The sequence below is a fragment of the Cydia strobilella genome, chromosome 26, assembly GCF_947568885.1.
Source record: "Cydia strobilella chromosome 26, ilCydStro3.1, whole genome shotgun sequence".
Taxonomy (NCBI): Eukaryota; Metazoa; Arthropoda; class Insecta; order Lepidoptera; family Tortricidae; genus Cydia; species Cydia strobilella.
The window spans coordinates 2,731,704-2,751,729 of record NC_086066.1 but is presented as its reverse complement, the minus strand read 5'-3'; the positions used below and the strand labels follow the sequence as shown (position 1 = coordinate 2,751,729).

Below are 20,026 nucleotides of genomic sequence, written 5' to 3'. Positions count from 1 at the left end.
CCCTGAGAAAAACAAACTAAACATAGTTTTTTGCCCAACGTGACCGCAAGTTATCTTTATTTTCAGATCTAACCAATTGCTACAGAATACAAATGACAAAGAAAAGAAGCAAGAAGGAAATAAAACAAACAAAAATACAAATGATTCCTCGACGCAATCGGGTGATTCTTAAATTGTGTCCAGATTTTTTGTTTTTGTCATAAAAGTTTTTATAAGAGTTTTGAATGATTCACGGCTAGTTTCACTACCTATATAGACCGTGATTAGTGATTACCCTTTGTATTGTTTTTGAGCTCCCGATATTTCGACGCAATTACATGCATCTTATTCACGGGTGACTGAAGATAGCGGGTGGGTGTCAAAGTTGTGTAGACTGCGCTCTGTCTACCCTCATTATATCATATCGGGGATATCGGGAGCTCTAAAACAATACAAAAGGTAATTACGGTCTTTTTTTTTCATACAAAACATGGTACTATATTGGTGATTCTTGAATTGTGTCCAGAAGTTTTTTTGGCATAAAAGTTTATTTTTCAGATATTGTTACATATAAAGTACATACAAAAAGTGAGCGTTCCGTGACATTTCTTGCATTTTCTAAATATGTATTCTTTATCTATGAGGATCTCACTAGAATACCTAATATAATTAAGTCGTTAATTTTTAATTATCCTGTATAATGATCTCAGCAATTCGTTTTAGTAGTTTAAGTTTTAAATAAGTATTAAATAAGTACAGACGGATGGTTGTGATATAATATATAGACTGCGAGCCACAAACCGATTTTAATGACCAATAGCCTCCCCGGGCGAAAAATCGTAAAGTGGAATACCCAATATAATTAAGTCGTCAATTTGTAATTATTATTTATAATGATCTCAGCAAGTCGTTTTAGTTTAGTAAGAGCCTGTTATCGATTTTAGTCGCAAAAATGTAAAATTGTTAGATTAAGTCGCAGAAATTGTACACCTTTTGATACGTACTTAATAGAAATAACAAGTACTGGTTTCTATTAGCACGTCTTCTCATCTTGCAGTTTTGCAGATCAATTTTTTGAAAACAGACTCTAAATTAGTAATGTTTTTTTTTTCAGATGGACGTTTAGCGCGCGTAAAGCACTGATTTTGTTGCTCATATTTATTTGTAAACTTCGTAAAGTTTGGACTGCTAAAAATAGTAATTTTGTATTACACATATCCTGTACTCTACCTTTTACAGACTAAATTTTTATTATTATGACTGAAGTGTAAGTTAGACGAAATCAATTTCTAGTATATTGTTCTTGAAATCATTTTAGATAATTTAAAGCTTTTTTTTTTTCATACAAAACATTGTATTATATTGGTGATTCTTAAATTGTGTCCGGAAGTTTTTTTTTATAAAAGTTTTTATTTTTCACACATTGTTACATATAAAGTACATACAAAAAGTGAGCGTTCCGTGACATTTCTTGCATTTTTTTAAATATGTTTTCTTTATTTATGAGGATCTCACTAGAATACTTAATATAATTAAGTCGTTATTTTTTTTTAATTATCCTGTATAATGATCTCAGCAATTTGTTTTAGTAGTTTAAGTTTTAAATAAGTATTAAATAAGTACAAACGTATGGTTGTGATATAATATATAGACTGCGAGCCACGAACCGATTTTAATAACCAATAGCCTCCCGGGCGAAAACGCGTAAAGTGGAAAACCCTGTTTTTTTTTCTTGTTATTTTATAATAGTTTAGTATGGTCAACCACTGAACAAATATTAAACTTTAAAATATTTTGAGCCTTGCCAAGATAAGGGTTAAAAAAAGTATGCTTAGAGAATGTTAATAATTAAGGTTTATTTATCGAAGCGTTGATAATATTGGAAAGAATACCATTTCGGTATTGCAATCCATAGCAAAAACTTTGCATTTAATGTCGTCTAAATTATATTCTCTCAATTCTTCATTTTCATAAATGAGCGCTGTGGCATATATGTTTATGTTTGATGATTTAAATGGCAACTCAAAAAAAATATATTTGTTTTTTATATTCCCGCCGAAGACTTTTATTTTTCCTTCTACACAAGTAGCGTATTGCATTTCTGTTAAATTTTTGTCAGTAGTTAGAAACCACTTGTCCTTATTGTTTTTAAGCTTAGAATAAATTTAAAAGTGGAAAAATTACTGCCTTGGGTGAGACTTGAACTCACGGCCTCTGGATGCCTCGGCAGAGCGCTGGAGTATCTATCCAGAGGCCGTGAGTTCAAGTCTCACCCAAGGCAGTAAATTTTCCACTTTTAAATTTATTCTTAGCTTAATAGCATCGATCGCAGACGTTTCTGCTTGTTAAAAATTAACTTATTGTTTTTAGATATCGAGTATTTGTTACTAATTCTGACTGTCTTAAAAACTTTTTCACCAGTTTCCAGTAAAATTTCGTTTTTGAGGGCGGGATCTGATTTGTTCCAAGTAGTCTCTATATTCAATTTCGACAGTTCTTGTATGCGATTCGCTACTTGCGCCAATGGTTGGTCCCCTTTTCGTAACAGGTTTTTAATACTGTAAAGCATACCTTCAAAAGGATAGGCGCTAAGAGAAGGTAGAGACCCGAACTTCATAACGTCAATCATTGACAACATGGCATTAAATCTTTTATATTGGACGCTCGATGCCCAAAAGGGACGGTAGTTCGGAAGGGACGACAAAGGGACGGTGTGGCATTAAAAAGGACGGAAATTCGTCCTATTTGGGACGATCTGGCAACACTGCTATTAATGGACAGTTTGACAAACCTTCGTTTTCAAGAGGTATTTTATATTGTCATTTGCGGTCACAATGTTTCGAAACATTTCAGTAACCGTTACGACACATTGTGTAGAGATTTGGTCACAAACTGAACGCAAAGTGTACACAATGTGTCGACACCTTGTTACCGAAAAGTGTACACACGGCGACGACACTTAGTTACTGAAACAATTCTGGTCACATTGTGTGCACACGGCGACCACACTAAGTTACCAAAACTGAACACAGTCGCAAAGTGTAGTAACGGTTACGACACCGTTTCGACACATCTGACATTTAGTTACTACTTTGATGATTCTGCGACCGGAATGGTTATATGGGCATGCATGCTGTAGGACTGTTATCGCCAACCAACTGCCGGGCGAGCTCGGAGGACATGTTGACCGCGCAGACCAACCATTATAAACGCGTATCTCTGGCGCGCTCTCTTTATTAACTTCTACACTGGACTGCGCGACAGCCTGGTCCGCGCTTATACACCGAGCGATCATAGGGGCCCTCCACACTCGTGCGCGAATTGCGACGCGAAGCCGCGAACGTGAGTGGAGTCTAGTTCGCTAATCAGCGAAATCGACTCCACACTCGCGTTCGCGGCTTCGCGCCGCGTAGTCTGGAGCGCTCTATATAGGATCAAAGAAACGCAGTTATCTATGACATAGCATACATTGTATTGCAACAATACATTTTTTAAGTGTGTACGTAAGTCAGCTGCAGAGAAAGGCACCCCCCTTGCATACAAAGTTCTGTAAATTAGTATGGACGTGGGGTACCTTTTCTCTGCAGCTGACTGTCTCTGTACCTAATGTTATAGGTACGGACCAACGTACTTGGTGTATCTACAGATGGCGTACGTGTAGAATGTGTACCTAATTTTTTGTTAAATAAAACATTAAGGCTCGAGATAAAAGAGAAAAATGGTCAAAAGACATCACAACATGGTACCCAAGAGACGGAACAAGGGATGATGGAAGACAAAAAATGAGATGGGAAGACGAGGTCAGGCAGGTGCCTGGAGCTTTCTGGAGAAGACAGGCTCTGGACAGGGACCCGTGGAGGAATATGGGAGAGGTCTATGCCAAGAGCAACCAGACAAGACGTCTGCGGAGAAAGGCTAGCAGTAAGTAAGTAAAACATTAAGAGAAAACCGGCCAAGTGCAAGTCGGACTCGCGCACCGAGGGCTCCGTACTTTTTAGTATTTGTTGTTATAGCGGCAACAGAAATACATCATCTGTGAAAATTTCAACTGTCTATCTATCACGGATCATGAGATACAGCCTGGTTACAGACAGACAGACGGACAGCGGAGTCTTAGTAATAGGGTCCCGTTTTTAATAATAATGAGTAAGAATCGTGAAAGTTAAAATCAGAACTTTTTGTTTTGCTACCGATTTTAATTAAAAACTAGTTTTTGCAGTGGGTTTATAAAATAAATAATATTTGAGAATATTCCCATCATAACCACACCACAGATCATAAGTCATAAAGAGCTTATTACACGTCCTAATTTAGTGACTAACAAGAGGGACGCCGCTATCGTGAGACGCGATAATCGATACATCCTATCGTTTCTCACGTATAGCGGCGTCCCTCTTGTTAGTCACTAAATTAGGATAGTGTAATAAGCTCTTAAGCCAGCCAATCATACCTGCCTACATATTTTTTGTCTATGCACTTCACGCCGTAAGCTACCATTTTCAATGATGAAAAAACATTTGAAAAAAAAAACAACTTTATGACATCGGTTTTAATCTAAAATTCGGTGGGTCCTATAAAATTTAAAAATGTTTGACATTAAAGTTTCCGACCTCGCCACGGATCATTAGTAGCAGTCTCTCGGCCTCGCATCGCCCGTCTCGGTGGCTCCGTGAGAGTTTGAAGCCAAACCAACTACGCCAAAAGCGAATAAAATAAAAATAATCAGTTTTTATGATATGAGTTTTAATCCAAAATTCGGGGGGTGTGATATAAAATTTAAAAGTCTTTGACATTATAGTTTCCGGCCTCGCCCCGGATCATTAGCAGAAAGAAGTCTCTCGGCCTCGCGTCGGCCCGTCTCGCTGGCTCCGTGCACGGTGCTGAAGTGCCGCTCGTTTGTGGCCTCGCCTATAAAACCAGACATATACATATTATTTGAAATAGATGAACTTGACTCACAAAGTTTTAATTTATTGTAATACCAACCTTCGTGCATTCCGGTCAGATTTACGATGACGTTGTATTTTTTTAAATGATATACGATAAACGAATCGCCTGATTGTAAGCGATTATCGTCGCCCTAAAGTGGACACCCGCAACACCACACAACACAGGGTTTGTAAGTGCGTTGCCGGCCTTTAAGATGGGAGTAGGCTCTTATAGTCGTGGTGTTTTTAATATCGATTTTAATAGAACTAAGTGAGTTCGTGTCATTATAAACGTAATTTTGCCATTTGACTTAACCGATGACATGGCCACACTTTGTCATTTCAAATGCCATACAAAAGTTACCGGCGGGATGTCAAAAAAGTAATGAAATGGCCATACTAAACAACATTCTCCATAATAATTATTTGACTTATTACGAATATTTTTGTGGAAAGCAGGCCGGGTCACTGCCGTCACTCAACTCAAGGCCACTCAAGGGAGGCCGTAATAAAAGTTAAGGAAGAAATTATTTTACCTGCGACCTCGCCTGCCGAGTCCAGGAGCGGGTAACTCGGCTATTTCCCGGCGGGTACCGCGGGGCCTGCTGGTTGTATGTGTAGCCGTGGGTATACGACACAACACTAGTTCGCACACTGACCTGCGAATAGTACGCGCGGCTCGCCCGCCGAGTCCAGGAGCGGGTAACTCAGCCACTTTCGCGCCAGCGGGTACCGCGGGGCCTGCAGGTTGTCGTACGTGTAACTGCCGCGCGTGTACGGGTTCGAGTACCATGTCGACCTGGAAATCACGGGAATTCAATAGGGAATATTACGTGAAACTCAGCGCAGGGGGCGCCACTACCACAATCTGAGGATATAGACAAGTGAATCGAAATTTCGTTATCTAACATCACTGTCACTCTTGCATATTCGAGCGATAAAGAGGCAGATAGCGAAATGTCGGATTCGCGTTTCCCGTTCTCTGCAAACAAACCGCCTTGATGCATCAATGTTATATTTTATTATCTCTGAAAACTTGTCAAAAAACTGTTAGAGGCACAGTGTATAAGTTACTCTCGTTTAGTAAACGGTCTACTGCTGCACTCTGGTGGCAGTACATTGCAGTAATATATATCCCCTATTACATATAAGCGGTCATTAAAATAATCGATGCGCTTTCTCGGAGATTTTTTTAGCCATAGCACCTACGGGGATCTAACTGGTCGAATAAAGGGTCTTCCAAAGTCAAACCCCAGCCCCCAGAGCCGACCATGGCACCAGTAATTTATATTACCCACGGATTTATATAGAAATCGGACCCACTCGAGCAAAACAGGTGATCATAGGAAATCAGAGGACGGTGTTTCACTCGCGCTAGTTCCCACACCTATAGTATTCAGATTCACATAAATTGACATTGAGTTATTGTCATATTAGCAATATTGTCTAATGATGTCATTCCTTAACAGCAGACTATATAAAGGAGCCAAATCTCTATGTATGAAAAGTGTCCATCAAAAAACAGTAATTAGGCGGCGCCACCATACACCGAAATACTACCAAAAACAACCTACGTAATTTGGTCGGGTTATTTGTTGCCTTATATGGTTCATGTTATACTCATGTCCCAGAGCCTAACTAGCGCCACCGGAGAGATTAGGAACTATTATTTACAGCTGAAAGCTGGTCACTTTTGCAATAGTTCTGCCATAAGAGATTGTCGTCCTTTCTATACCGTCCATACTTAACAGCATTTATACGTCATTATGACGCCATAATTACGTCATTATGACGTCGCTGACGTTACTTCGCTACCTGGGTTGTTCCCTTAGCAAAATGCGATTCTCTAGTTTGACTTCCGGTCACACCTTTTTGTAACCGGACCCAGCTCTATACAGGTATTACAAGTTCGTGATTTTGACCTGGGGGCCAAGTCAAAATGGCAATCCTTGATAGAAAATGCCAATGGAAATTTTATTAAGGAAATAGTCAAGTGACTTTGGTAGCATATGTCATGCGGATGCATTTGTTTATTTTCGCCAAACGTTTGTCGATATACGATTGTTATTTTTGCTAGACCCTCCCAAGGTAGCATTTATACGTCATTATGACGTCAGTTACGTCATTATGACGTATAAATGACGTCGCTGACGTCACTTTGCTACCTGATCTTCGAAAGGGAGGGTTCTAATGTAGTACCCAAGACCGAATACCAACCTAAGGAAACCGGTGGGTGCGGGCATGGTGATCTTCAGCGCGTCACCCATGAACCGCTGCAGCAGCGCCACGCACTTGGTCTTCACAATGTCTTCCGGCAACTTCTCCACCTGGCAGAAAGATAACAATGGTGAACTGCTTTAGTTATTGGCCACTCCTAACAAATCAGAAATAATCAAGCCAATTGAAGTCTTATTGTTAAGAGTGGCCAATTAACTATGAAAGGGTTGGCCGATCGAAATATTTTCCAGATGGCGCCATCATATCTTGCCCTGTCAATCCCTAGAATTGTGTCAAATTTATGGAATTTTATGGCCTGGATGCCAGCCCTTTAAGCCAAATCTCATATATAACACAACTAGAGATATGGGCAAGGTATGGTGGTGCCATCTATGCAAACCTTTGACTGTTGCCAACCTCATTAACTCATTATGCGAGGTATTCTTGAAGGACCACAGTATCGGGTTTTTCAAAAAACCCGGCCAAGTGCGAATCGCTCTCGCGCAACAAGGGTTCCTTATATTAACATAAAGCCTAGCAAGATTCTATTTAGACTTGGCCATGTTGCGGATTATCAGTGGTATTAATTAATTTTAATAGCAAGGAACTTAATTACTCCTTGATATAACAAAAAAGTTCGCCATCTCAATTGAAAGACCTCGCGAATCAGAGTAAAAATAACATAAATTCAAAAAATTGTGGTGTAGATACAACTTGAAATGGCTCATTCCCATTTGTCCCCGCCCCACATGACCGCTGCCATACATGAGGTGAGAACAGATGGGAATAATTTATATGAAAGTTTTGTGTTATATGTAAACTTATATGACACCTTTTATGAGCGGCGGGCAACAAAATGGCCTGTTGTGGGCCTGTTAACTACCTTACCTGTTTAGCGACCTCTTCGCTGGTCCAGAGCGTCAGCTTGTTACTGGACCCCATGGGCGAATGGGCCCCAAGTAGTGGGTCGTCCAGTAGTCTTCAGCGGGGACTTATCGTCTAACTCGTCCAGTCCTTAACCACCTTATAATCGGCCACACTGTGCTCCTCGCGATGTTGCCCGCTCCGGCCACACACTGCCCTAATCGCGCGTCCGCGTCATATTGCCGGTCCTTTGACTCGTGCCAAAAAACCGACAAAATGGGGAGCGGTGGCCATAACGAGTAGCGCGGCCACACTACGTCTCTGCCTACTTCCCTCGCTACTTCCTATGCTACTCGTCGAGTATATTACCTGCTTAGCGACCTCGCCGCTGGTCCAGAGCGTCAGCGTGTTGTTTGACCCCATGGGCGGGTGGGCCCCAAGTATTCTGGTCGTCCAGTAGTCATCAGCGGAGACTTTTTTCTTGTCATCCCCTTTAAAACAAATTAAAAAATAGTTAAAGATGTTTATTCTACCAGGCCCCTTACTTGATCAACTTACTAAATAGCAGCAAAATTTCAAAGTCTAGACTAGGTTAAATGGGGTATCATTTGCCTGTGAGTTTCTATATAAGTACCTTTCCAAATGAAGGCAAACAACGTTATATCCTTAGGCCACCAGGGCTTATCAAACGACAGGATCACCTTGCCGACAACCCCTATGCTGATTTTTTCTATGGCCGTCCGTTTTTCTACAGGCAAGGGCGGCGAGAAGAACGTGGTATGTCTGAAAAGTAGGTACTTATAATTAGTCACGACTACCACGGCCACGGCCTCATGGCTACCCAGGTAGCAAAGTGACGTCATAATGACGTAACAATGACGTCATAATCACGTCGCTGACGTCATAATGACGTATAAATGCTACCTGGGTACAAATTCCCAAAAACCAGCTTCCAAAAAGTTGGAAAATTTCACAGAAAAAAAAAGGAATTTTCATTTTGAAAATAGTTTTCAATGCCCATACAAATTTACTAAAAGTTCTCGTTTTCTATAAAACTCCCGTGAGACTCAAACATATTACGTAAATTATTTTAAACCGGGTCACTCACGTATTGTTAAGTCGACAACACACACATAACACACACACACACACACATGTCACATGTCGAGCTATTCGACTTGACAATACGTGAGTGACCTGGTTTAAAATAATTTAATATGTTCTCGTTTCCTGTTGTAAAATTGGAACAGTTAGATAGTTACGTGGCTTTTAGCACTCCAAGAGAGACAGTCACAATGGCATGTTTGGCGGTGTAGGAGCTTCCATCTTTGCACTCCACAGTAACAGTCTCGTTGGGGTGCTGCGGCGTGATGATGCGGGTTACTTCTGTGTTCAGCTTTATGTCCAGGTTCGGGAGGCCGGAACCGTTGTTGTATTTGTTCTGTAGACCAACAGTGTACATCATTACACTTATACCCATTACCATTACCCATATTTTTCACATCACCTATTCGGTAAAGGGCTTTTTTCCCTGCTAGGAGGTATCAAAGTGGCACTTTTCTGTTCTAGGACACATTTTTTTTTACTTTTTTGCAATTTTAAGAATAAATAAAATTTTGAAACATAATAATTTTCCCATAGATGATGTGAAAATCAGTACGTGTCACATGTTCCAAAATTATTTTCACCTTTCAATACACTCAGGATTCAATGTACGGCCACGCCATAAATATGTAAGTAATTTTGCCGTAAGTAAATAGGTATGTCTTGTGACACGATCTACTAGGGAGGGTAAGAATAAGAAGTGACAAATAAATTATAATAAGTTTTTTTTTAAAAGTAATTAAATTTCAAAGCTAAAGTAGAAAAGGCTTTCGTCATGCAAAATCCTCTAATTCATCTAGGGACAATTTACGTTTCAATCAATATCCTCTAGAGAGGCTGAACGATTAAAAACCCTGACCGTTCAACAGATAGACAGGTAGCAAAGTGACGTCAGCGACGTCATAATAACGTAAAATTTTACGTCATTATGACCTATAAACTATTTATGGCGTCATAATGACGTCGCTGACGTCATAATGACGTATAAATGCTGTTAGGGCTTACCAGCATAATGTCGAAGAAAGTCTTGTATCCATGCCTATGCCAGCTGATAGTCTGTGGCCCGCCCAGCTGCTCGTACAAATCCCCAGTTGTGACGTCATTCCAATCATTGGAAGCCTCCATGGTGTTCGTCTGCAGGTTTGAAAACTCCAGGAACTCGGTGATGAAGTCCTGGTCTTTGAGCAGGTCTGGTTTGTTTTTGGTGATGTATTCCATGAATCTGGAAATGTGGGAAAAAAGTGTCTTAGGAGGTTTATTATGCGACCCACGCGAAGTCTTAATCAAATATCGCCCTCTTATATAAATTTATTGACTTTCCTCTAGTCTATTGTACGCAGTGCTATATTTGTCTACCGTTCTTCATCAATTCTCATCCACTCAAAGGTTAACTGGAAGAAATCCCTTAAGGGGATAAGTTCGCCTTTGTACTGCCTATTTCTGTGCCATATTTGTGTTCTGTGTTTTTGTACAATAAAGAGTTTAAGTATTATTATATTATTATTATATTATAGGACATTCTTACACAGATTGACTAAGTGAGGCTTGTGTTATGGGTACTCAGACAACGATATACATAATATATAAATACATAGAAAACACCCATGACTCAGGAACAAATATCTGTGCTCATCACACAAATAAATGCCCTTACCGGGATTCGAACCCAGGACCGTCGGCTTCACAGGCAGGGTCACTAGGTCACTACCCACTAGGCCAGACCGGTCGTCTGGTTAAGTATACAGTTACTTATCACATATGTTTGAGATCGTAAAGTACCCCCACATATTACTTCCAGTATATAAGTTTAGAGCCAATACAGACATATCTAAATTGAAATCCTGTACAAAATTTGTTCTGAATTAGTTTAATTCATCCATCAGAAATTTTATTTTACAATAAAGAAGATTGGTAGAAGCTTATCGTAGATAGAGCTCTCAACGATGATGATTCATAAGTGCTTGTAGCTAGACTTATTTACAATATTTACTAGTGTTTAAACTATCAATATTCTGTTTTACTTGGCGCCATAGACTACTTTATTTATTTATTTTAAACATATCAGACTTTAGGTAACAAAGGTGCCGATGCCGAGCGTCTCTGGGGGGTTCGGATGGTCTGAGATGTCTAGATCCCTCACCAGCGCAACGTCAAGTTTATCCCAGGTAGCAAAGTGACGTCAGCGACGTCATAATGACGTAATTATGGCGTCATTATGACGTCGCTAACGTCATAATGACGTATAAATGCTGTTAGGGATAGTACCGTCTGAGCGGTAAGGGTCCACCAGCAGGGGCTGAAGGCTGAAGCTTGTCTTCTATGTTTGGTAGGTTCTTATACTTACTTCTTAGTGACAAATGTGCCCACAGCTTCTGGCGGATCAGGATGCTCTTCCGTAAAGTCCAAATTCAACAGCTCTGTCACCAGCGCCACGTCAGGTTTTGTGCCGTCCGAGCGGTAAGGGTCAGTGGACAGGGGCTGGAGTTTGGTGTCAATGTTGTGCTTGACGGCCAGCGCGTAGGTGCGGCTGCTGACGTTGCCGTGGATCCTGGAACAAAACACTTACGAAATTCCGAAAGTTTATTGAAAAAATCGGGTGGGGAATTGTGTGTGTTTAAAATAGCGACCGAATGGGCACTACAGACCATCCGAGGCAGAGGCAGGAAAAAGGAGACGATGAGACGCCCTGGTGTCATTTTGTGATGCATAAAGGTGGTTCTTACCATTCAGCTCCCAGCTCCACCAGCCCATCCCCAAAGGGCACGGTGTGGACCCTGCCTCCGACGCGGTCATGGGCTTCCAGCGCCAGCACCTTACGACCAGATTGGGCCAGCTCGGTGGCCGCTGTGGTGCCGGCTGAGCCCAGCCCGATGACTATCGTGTCGTAGGTGGAATTGGGACTGCAAGAACAATAAAACCTTAAACCGAGTTAAACCTATTGAAACAGTTTGAATGGGACTTATCATTACTCGATTCCAAAAACGTCTTTTATACACTTGTCACTTCTTTTATTGTGGCGTAAGGTAAAATGGTCCTACTTTGCTCCCCTGTGGGAGTCAAATTGATAAATTGTATACTAGTGTTTTTCAAACTAGCTTAGGCACGGTGACAGATGTCACCTCCATACAATTTATAATCTTAAAATTCTGATATTGATATTGCTTGTTATTATGTTATCTACTTACATAAACATGTCTGACCTTAACCCTGTTTTCTAATTTAGATAACACATTATTGTTATGTCTCCGATATGCTTTTATTGATAACCAGGGCCGTGTTGCATGCAACTACAACTAATATTACAAGCGGAACTCCTTTTCTAATTCTACTTATTGGAAAAGGAGTTCCGCTTGTAATATTAGTTGTAGTTTATTATGCAACACGGCCCAGATATATAAAATATACAATACAGTCAAGATATAGAAGATTGTGTCACAAGGGAACAAAATGACATATTTACGGCGAGGGCGTACATTGAATCCTGAACGAAGCGAAGGCTTTTATAATAGAATCCCGAGCGTAGTGAGGGATCAAGTGCTAATGCCCAAGGTGGATATAATTTAGCTACCATGTGACATATACTGCATGCGTTTCACATCACCTAAGATCATTTCAAATCATTTTCATTTTCACTTTCATTTTTACCGAGCAAAAAAAGCGTCCTAGAGAACAAAAAATGGCACTGATCCCTCCTAGCTGGGAAGAAAAAGCCCTTTTTCAAATAGATGCTTTTCACCACACCAGCTCGTAAATGTTCTCTATATTCGTGAACTAATGAGGAAACTGGATTTTATGCACTCAGAAATGGCAAAGTACTTGATCATTGCTGGTACGAGTATGATATACCTAATGCATATGAACTCGTATCCTTTACATTCCACGTGAATTAGATTGGATCGGATTTAACCTTGATAATATATCCTGCTTCAAAGATTGTGCCAGATCAGAGCGGTTATTAATCTGATTTATCCGTCCAAGTTAAATTATACTAGCGTACCGTAAGATCGGGGTACTTTAGTCCTTGCAAGGTTACTACGCCACTAAAAACTGATTTGTAATTAGATTCCAAAAAACTAACCTCACTCAGATCCTTTTTCTTTCGTAATAATGGAAAATATTTAAAGAAGCAAACTCAAATTTCCCTTTTGCATACTCTAGCATTTAAAATAAATAAAGATGTATCCTTTTAGCTTTGTTTAGTTTCTTAAAACATACGGAAAAGAGAAAAAAGTGAGGTTAGTTTTTTGGAATCTAATGTATAAACGCTTACACAAAAACAGATTAATCGCGTAATGTCGTTTTTAAGAATTTCTCAATTCAATAAAATAGGTTTTCATGGGTGTGCAAATGCAAAGTAACCTTGGAGGGCTAAAGTACCCCGACCTTATTTCGGTACCTACTAATTAGTAACATAGTAGCAATAATGATTCATTGATACTTGCACCATTCACTAACCCGGGTTAACCGGTTAAACCCGGAGTTACAATGGTTACCAGTACAATTTGACAATGGGTTAACGGTTTAACCGCTTAACCCCATGTTAGTGGGATGGTGCATGTGTAGTCAACTTAAGTCTAATTTCGTGCCTCAAATATTAATCTCAAAATTCTCAAATTGTTTTCCAATGGGCCTTACGGTAATTACGTACGGTATCTATAGCATCGGAATAATTTAAACCTTTACTTCAGGTCCTTAAGTATCATCTTCTGCCATTCTGTCTTGTAATATCTAACTGACCAAACCAAGTCGGCAGCGATTTTGACAGACAGCCCAGACTATGAGAACGAAACCGTCAACGCCCTCTATACGAGAGTAGGCCAAAGGTACTGGCGCCATCTGATCGAGAATCAAATTTTCTTGATTTTCGAGGCACGTTTTTTCCTTAGACTGTATCCATCTATTACGGAGTTATATCTATCTTTGCTATGAGTGTATTATTTTCAACGTCAAACTTCTATGAAATTATAAAGTTTAAATAACTCTTGCACAGCCGGCTAACCATCGTAACTCCGGGATTAACCGGTTAACCCCGGCCGGGTTAGTGAATGGTGCAAGTGCCCAAGTGGCCCTTAAGGTCTATTTGGGGCATTTTCTATGAAAAGGGACCTTATTGTCAATGGCGTTTACGCCGCACAGCGCCGCGCGGCATTGTATTTATATCGGAGCATCGTTAATAATGGCGTAAGCGTCATCGACAATAACGTCCCTTTTTATAGAAAATACCACATTTATCACTTACCCGTCAGCTGGCGCCGCGACGCCCAAACTAAAGACACACACGAGTAGTAGCAGCTCCATTATGTGCTTCTTAACTAAATTGCCGCGACACGGCGAGTGTCCTTTATAGGCTTTAAAGTGGACATTATCTGCGGGATGGCTTTATGTAACATGTCAAAATAGTAAATAGATATTATAGGACATCCTTACACAAATTGACTAAGCCCAACAGTAAGCTCAAGAAGGCAAAAATATATAGAAAACACCCACGACTCAAACAAATCGGATATAACGACCACAGTGTAAAAAGTATACAGTGGACCGACGACTTTGACGTGTACCGAGCTACTAACAATGGCGAATGTATGCAGCTCGGGTGCGCGCGGTACCCCCAAACCCCGCACGATTGCCCTGTCTAAACGGCTTCGTCGAATGACTGTATCTATAACTAAGGAAGCTGTATCAGGCGGTCTAGCATAAGTTGCGTTCTCGCGCGCGAGTCCATACTTGAAGTCGCGCTAGATGTATGGAGTCGCGCGCGAGAACGCAACTTATGCTAGACCGCCTGAGAGTTGTTTATATATAAGTAAGCAATTTTATTAAGGCCGTAACACACCATCACACCGCGCATCGCATCGCATCACATAAGAGCGAGAAAGAAATATCGCTTTCTCGCTCTTACTTGGTGTGTTGCACAATTACCTTGGTGTTGGGCGATGGTGTGTTACAACCTTTAAGCCCGCTCCAGACTTACACGGAGTTACATAGAGGTCTTTGGTGTACAGTAAATCGTTTGGCCAGCGTGCCAGACACGTGACCTGCATTTTTTTTACTATTGGGTTTTGGGTTGTCTGTCGGTCTCCTAAAATCGCATATCATAAAGTTAACATGATAGCGCATCACGCGCGCATCTTGGTTATCTTCTGTTGAACTTCGTCCTATCCGCGACTTTATTAACTGCTAAACGTCTATTCTGCTTATTATTTTTCATATATGGGGACATCTTACATCGATCGATCTGTAACCTAATGTTGATAATTCACACACTTTTAAAACAAACCACCAACCAAGCTAAAACTAGTCAGCGATTTTGATAGCAGACACAGTGCAAGAGTTATTTTATACGTCATAATTTCATACTCCTTTCCTTGCTGACTAAGATATGGATACGGACCGTTAAACTGAGGGCTACCGTTTTTGTGCTCACCAGTTGGCGCCACTGTAGATGTAGGTCCATAAAAACAGATATCAAAATTCTTCTATGCTTATTTTTATAAAATCAACACGTTCTAATATACACAAAGGTATTTTAAACGCCTAAATGTGCCATTTTTTCAACCTCTTTAATTTTTCATATATTTTAGTTGGCACTTTTTTTAAACCACTAATATTTATTGAGCTATATCTATATGTTTACCATGATTAATCAAAGATGGACAAAGATTTACCACAATTATGAATAAGGAGTGAAAATTCCTGATAAAAAAGCTTGAAACCCCCAAAATTTCTATGCAATTGACATTTTGAATGACCTCCATCTACACTAGCGCCCCTAGCGGCGAAATTAAACGCGGTAGCCCTCATTATATAAGTTAAATCTGTACAGGATTAATACAATCATGGTCAATAATAATAAAACATGTTATTTCAATGTTCATGTATTATTAATCAATTGAATTATTATTTTATACTATATTTACAAATACGTACGTATTATTTAATCTATACACGTAATCATTCACCATTACACTTAATTACATTGAAAGTTTACAATTACAAAAATAAACTAAACAAATAATTACAATAACTATATTTACATATACAGTCAGAAGCAGAAGCTACACGGGCAAGCTGTACAAAATAATTTTTAAATATATTATATTTAAAATACGTGAGTGACCCGTTATTAATATATTTAATATGTCTGTGTCTCACGGAAGTTAGGTTATTAAAATATTTTTTACTGGAAAATCACTACGCATCTTGGTTTTCAACACACTTGCTCAAAACGACGTTTTTATTCCACCGATTTTTGGCTCATAATCCTAGATATTAAACACGCGTGCTTTTTCAGTATATTATAACACTCGTGCTTTTTCATTATATTATCCGACTGAGTTAAGAAGGTAACTGATTGCTAATAATATGAATGGAAACGGAGCCTTCTTTAATTGGTCAGACTGGCGGGCACCGGCGCGCTCCTCGCGCCTGCGCGGTGCGCGGCCCGGCCGGCCCGCCCGCCGCGCCGCCCGCCAATCCACCCACCACTCCCACTCCAATGTATCGGCCCCATTCGTAGTGCTCGTAAGGCCGGTCTTTACGAAGTAATATATATGTCTATGTTGTTGGCGTTATGGTCACGGGAGGAACTAAGACTGCGGCTGCCACGTGACGCACTGCATTTTACGGTTGATCTCCTGAAACAATACATTATTAGCTACATACATGGAGGAATGGATCATATACATATTTGGATAGACATCCCATTCATGTAAGGGTGGTATTCCATCATATTCGGCATTCATGTCAGCTGCGGGGTGGGGTCGCGGGGGCGCTCCCCGGCGGGCGGCGCCTCCCGCCGTGGCTACATTAATATATGAGGGGGTACCTGCAGTATGAGCGCGCAGGTGGCGAGTTGCGCGGGCCGCAGCTGCGGGGTGGGGTCGCGGGGGCGCTCCCCGGCGGGCGGCGCCTCCCGCCGTGGCTGCATTAATATATGAGGGGGTACCTGCAGTATGAGCGCGCAGGTGGCGAGCTGCGCGGGCCGCAGCTGCGGGGTGGGGTCGCGGGGGCGCTCCCCGGCGGGCGGCGCCTCCCGCCGTGGCTGCATTAATATATGAGGGGGTACCTGCAGTATGAGCGCGCAGGTGGCGAGCTGCGCGGGCCGCAGCTGCGGGGTGGGGTCGCGGGGGCGCTCCCCGGCGGGCGGCGCCTCCCGCCGTGGCTGCATTAATATATGAGGGGGTACCTGCAGTATGAGCGCGCAGGTGGCGAGCTGCGCGGGCCGCAGCTGCGGGGTGGGGTCGCGGGGGCGCTCCCCGGCGGGCGGCGCCTCCCGCCGTGGCTGCATTAATATATGAGGGGGTACCTGCAGTATGAGCGCGCAGGTGGCGAGCTGCGCGGGCCGCAGCTGCGGGGTGGGGTCGCGGGGGCGCTCCCCAGCGGGCGGCGCCTCCCGCCGTGGCTGCATTAATATATGAGGGGGTACCTGCAGTATGAGCGCGCAGGTGGCGAGCTGCGCGGGCCGCAGCTGCGGGGTGGGGTCGCGGGGGCGCTCCCCGGCGGGCGGCGCCTCCCGCCGTGGCTGCATTAATATATGAGGGGGTACCTGCAGTATGAGCGCGCAGGTGGCGAGCTGCGCGGGCCGCAGCTGCGGGGTGGGGTCGCGGGGGCGCTCCCCGGCGGGCGGCGCCTCCCGCCGTGGCTGCATTAATATATGAGGGGGTACCTGCAGTATGAGCGCGCAGGTGGCGAGCTGCGCGGGCCGCAGCTGCGGGGTGGGGTCGCGGGGGCGCTCCCCGGCGGGCGGCGCCTCCCGCCGTGGCTGCATTAATATATGAGGGGGTACCTGCAGTATGAGCGCGCAGGTGGCGAGCTGCGCGGGCCGCAGCTGCGGGGTGGGGTCGCGGGGGCGCTCCCCGGCGGGCGGCGCCTCCCGCCGTGGCTGCATTAATATATGAGGGGGTACCTGCAGTATGAGCGCGCAGGTGGCGAGCTGCGCGGGCCGCAGCTGCGGGGTGGGGTCGCGGGGGCGCTCCCCGGCGGGCGGCGCCTCCCGCCGTGGCTGCATTAATATATGAGGGGGTACCTGCAGTATGAGCGCGCAGGTGGCGAGCTGCGCGGGCCGCAGCTGCGGGGTGGGGTCGCGGGGGCGCTCCCCGGCGGGCGGCGCCTCCCGCCGTGGCTGCATTAATATATGAGGGGGTACCTGCAGTATGAGCGCGCAGGTGGCGAGCTGCGCGGGCCGCAGCTGCGGGGTGGGGTCGCGGGGGCGCTCCCCGGCGGGCGGCGCCTCCCGCCGTGGCTGCATTAATATATGAGGGGGTACCTGCAGTATGAGCGCGCAGGTGGCGAGCTGCGCGGGCCGCAGCTGCGGGGTGGGGTCGCGGGGGCGCTCCCCGGCGGGCGGCGCCTCCCGCCGTGGCTGCATTAATATATGAGGGGGTACCTGCAGTATGAGCGCGCAGGTGGCGAGCTGCGCGGGCCGCAGCTGCGGGGTGGGGTCGCGGGGGCGCTCCCCGGCGGGCGGCGCCTCCCGCCGTGGCTGCATTAATATATGAGGGGGTACCTGCAGTATGAGCGCGCAGGTGGCGAGCTGCGCGGGCCGCAGCTGCGGGGTGGGGTCGCGGGGGCGCTCCCCGGCGGGCGGCGCCTCCCGCCGTGGCTGCATTAATATATGAGGGGGTACCTGCAGTATGAGCGCGCAGGTGGCGAGCTGCGCGGGCCGCAGCTGCGGGGTGGGGTCGCGGGGGCGCTCCCCGGCGGGCGGCGCCTCCCGCCGTGGCTGCATTAATATATGAGGGGGTACCTGCAGTATGAGCGCGCAGGTGGCGAGCTGCGCGGGCCGCAGCTGCGGGGTGGGGTCGCGGGGGCGCTCCCCGGCGGGCGGCGCCTCCCGCCGTGGCTGCATTAATATATGAGGGGGTACCTGCAGTATGAGCGCGCAGGTGGCGAGCTGCGCGGGCCGCAGCTGCGGGGTGGGGTCGCGGGGGCGCTCCCCGGCGGGCGGCGCCTCCCGCCGTGGCTGCATTAATATATGAGGGGGTACCTGCAGTATGAGCGCGCAGGTGGCGAGCTGCGCGGGCCGCAGCTGCGGGGTGGGGTCGCGGGGGCGCTCCCCGGCGGGCGGCGCCTCCCGCCGTGGCTGCATTAATATATGAGGGGGTACCTGCAGTATGAGCGCGCAGGTGGCGAGCTGCGCGGGCCGCAGCTGCGGGGTGGGGTCGCGGGGGCGCTCCCCGGCGGGCGGCGCCTCCCGCCGTGGCTGCATTAATATATGAGGGGGTACCTGCAGTATGAGCGCGCAGGTGGCGAGCTGCGCGGGCCGCAGCTGCGGGGTGGGGTCGCGGGGGCGCTCCCCGGCGGGCGGCGCCTCCCGCCGTGGCTGCATTAATATATGAGGGGGTACCTGCAGTATGAGCGCGCAGGTGGCGAGCTGCGCGGGCCGCAGCTGCGGGGTGGGGTCGCGGGGGCGCTCCCCGGCGGGCGGCGCCTCCCGCCGTGGCTGCATTAATATATGAGGGGGTACCTGCAGTATGAGCGCGCAGGTGGCGAGCTGCGCGGGCCGCAGCTGCGGGGTGGGGTCGCGGGGGCGCTCCCCGGCGGGCGGCGCCTCCCGCCGTGGCTGCATTAATATATGAGGGGGTACCTGCAGTATGAGCGCGCAGGTGGCGAGCTGCGCGGGCCGCAGCTGCGGGGTGGGGTCGCGGGGGCGCTCCCCGGCGGGCGGCGCCTCCCGCCGTGGCTGCATTAATATATGAGGGGGTACCTGCAGTATGAGCGCGCAGGTGGCGAGCTGCGCGGGCCGCAGCTGCGGGGTGGGGTCGCGGGGGCGCTCCCCGGCGGGCGGCGCCTCCCGCCGTGGCTGCATTAATATATGAGGGGGTACCTGCAGTATGAGCGCGCAGGTGGCGAGCTGCGCGGGCCGCAGCTGCGGGGTGGGGTCGCGGGGGCGCTCCCCGGCGGGCGGCGCCTCCCGCCGTGGCTGCATTAATATA

At 45.5% G+C, this 20,026-nt stretch overlaps 1 protein-coding gene and 1 long non-coding RNA gene across 2 annotated transcripts; both read right to left on the bottom strand.

Moving 5' to 3' along the window:
- Positions 1-4,730: 4,730 nt before the first annotated feature.
- On the bottom strand, positions 4,731-14,427 carry LOC134753395 (spermine oxidase-like). Its single transcript, XM_063689284.1, has 10 exons — positions 14,332-14,427; positions 11,816-11,992; positions 11,437-11,640; positions 10,098-10,314; positions 9,251-9,429; positions 8,623-8,771; positions 8,358-8,479; positions 7,125-7,234; positions 5,567-5,706; positions 4,731-4,887 (listed from the first exon to the last, which is right to left on the bottom strand). Exons 1-10 carry the CDS (start codon positions 14,388-14,390, stop codon positions 4,772-4,774), a joined length of 1,473 nt encoding a protein of 490 aa, XP_063545354.1. The 5' UTR covers positions 14,391-14,427; the 3' UTR covers positions 4,731-4,771.
- A 1,869-nt stretch (positions 14,428-16,296) lies between these two features.
- LOC134753400 (uncharacterized) lies at positions 16,297-17,121 on the bottom strand. The gene is made up of 2 exons (XR_010128822.1): positions 17,038-17,121; positions 16,297-16,726 (listed from the first exon to the last, which is right to left on the bottom strand). It is a non-coding gene; the product is annotated as an uncharacterized LOC134753400 (long non-coding RNA).
- Between the last annotated feature and the right edge of the window lie 2,905 nt (positions 17,122-20,026).

Bases quoted from the DNA above. Each gene is read 5' to 3' on its own strand.
- LOC134753395 (XM_063689284.1), bottom strand. From the start codon at position 14,390: ATGGAGCTGCTACTACTCGTGTGTGTCTTTAGTTTGGGCGTCGCGGCG. The intron at 8,772-9,250 runs GTAACTATCTAA...CCTACTTTTCAG, and splicing joins CTTGGAGTGCTAAAAGCCAC to ACATACCACGTTCTTCTCGC. The intron at 8,480-8,622 runs GTACTTATATAG...TTTGTTTTAAAG, and splicing joins GTTTGCCTTCATTTGGAAAG to GGGATGACAAGAAAAAAGTC.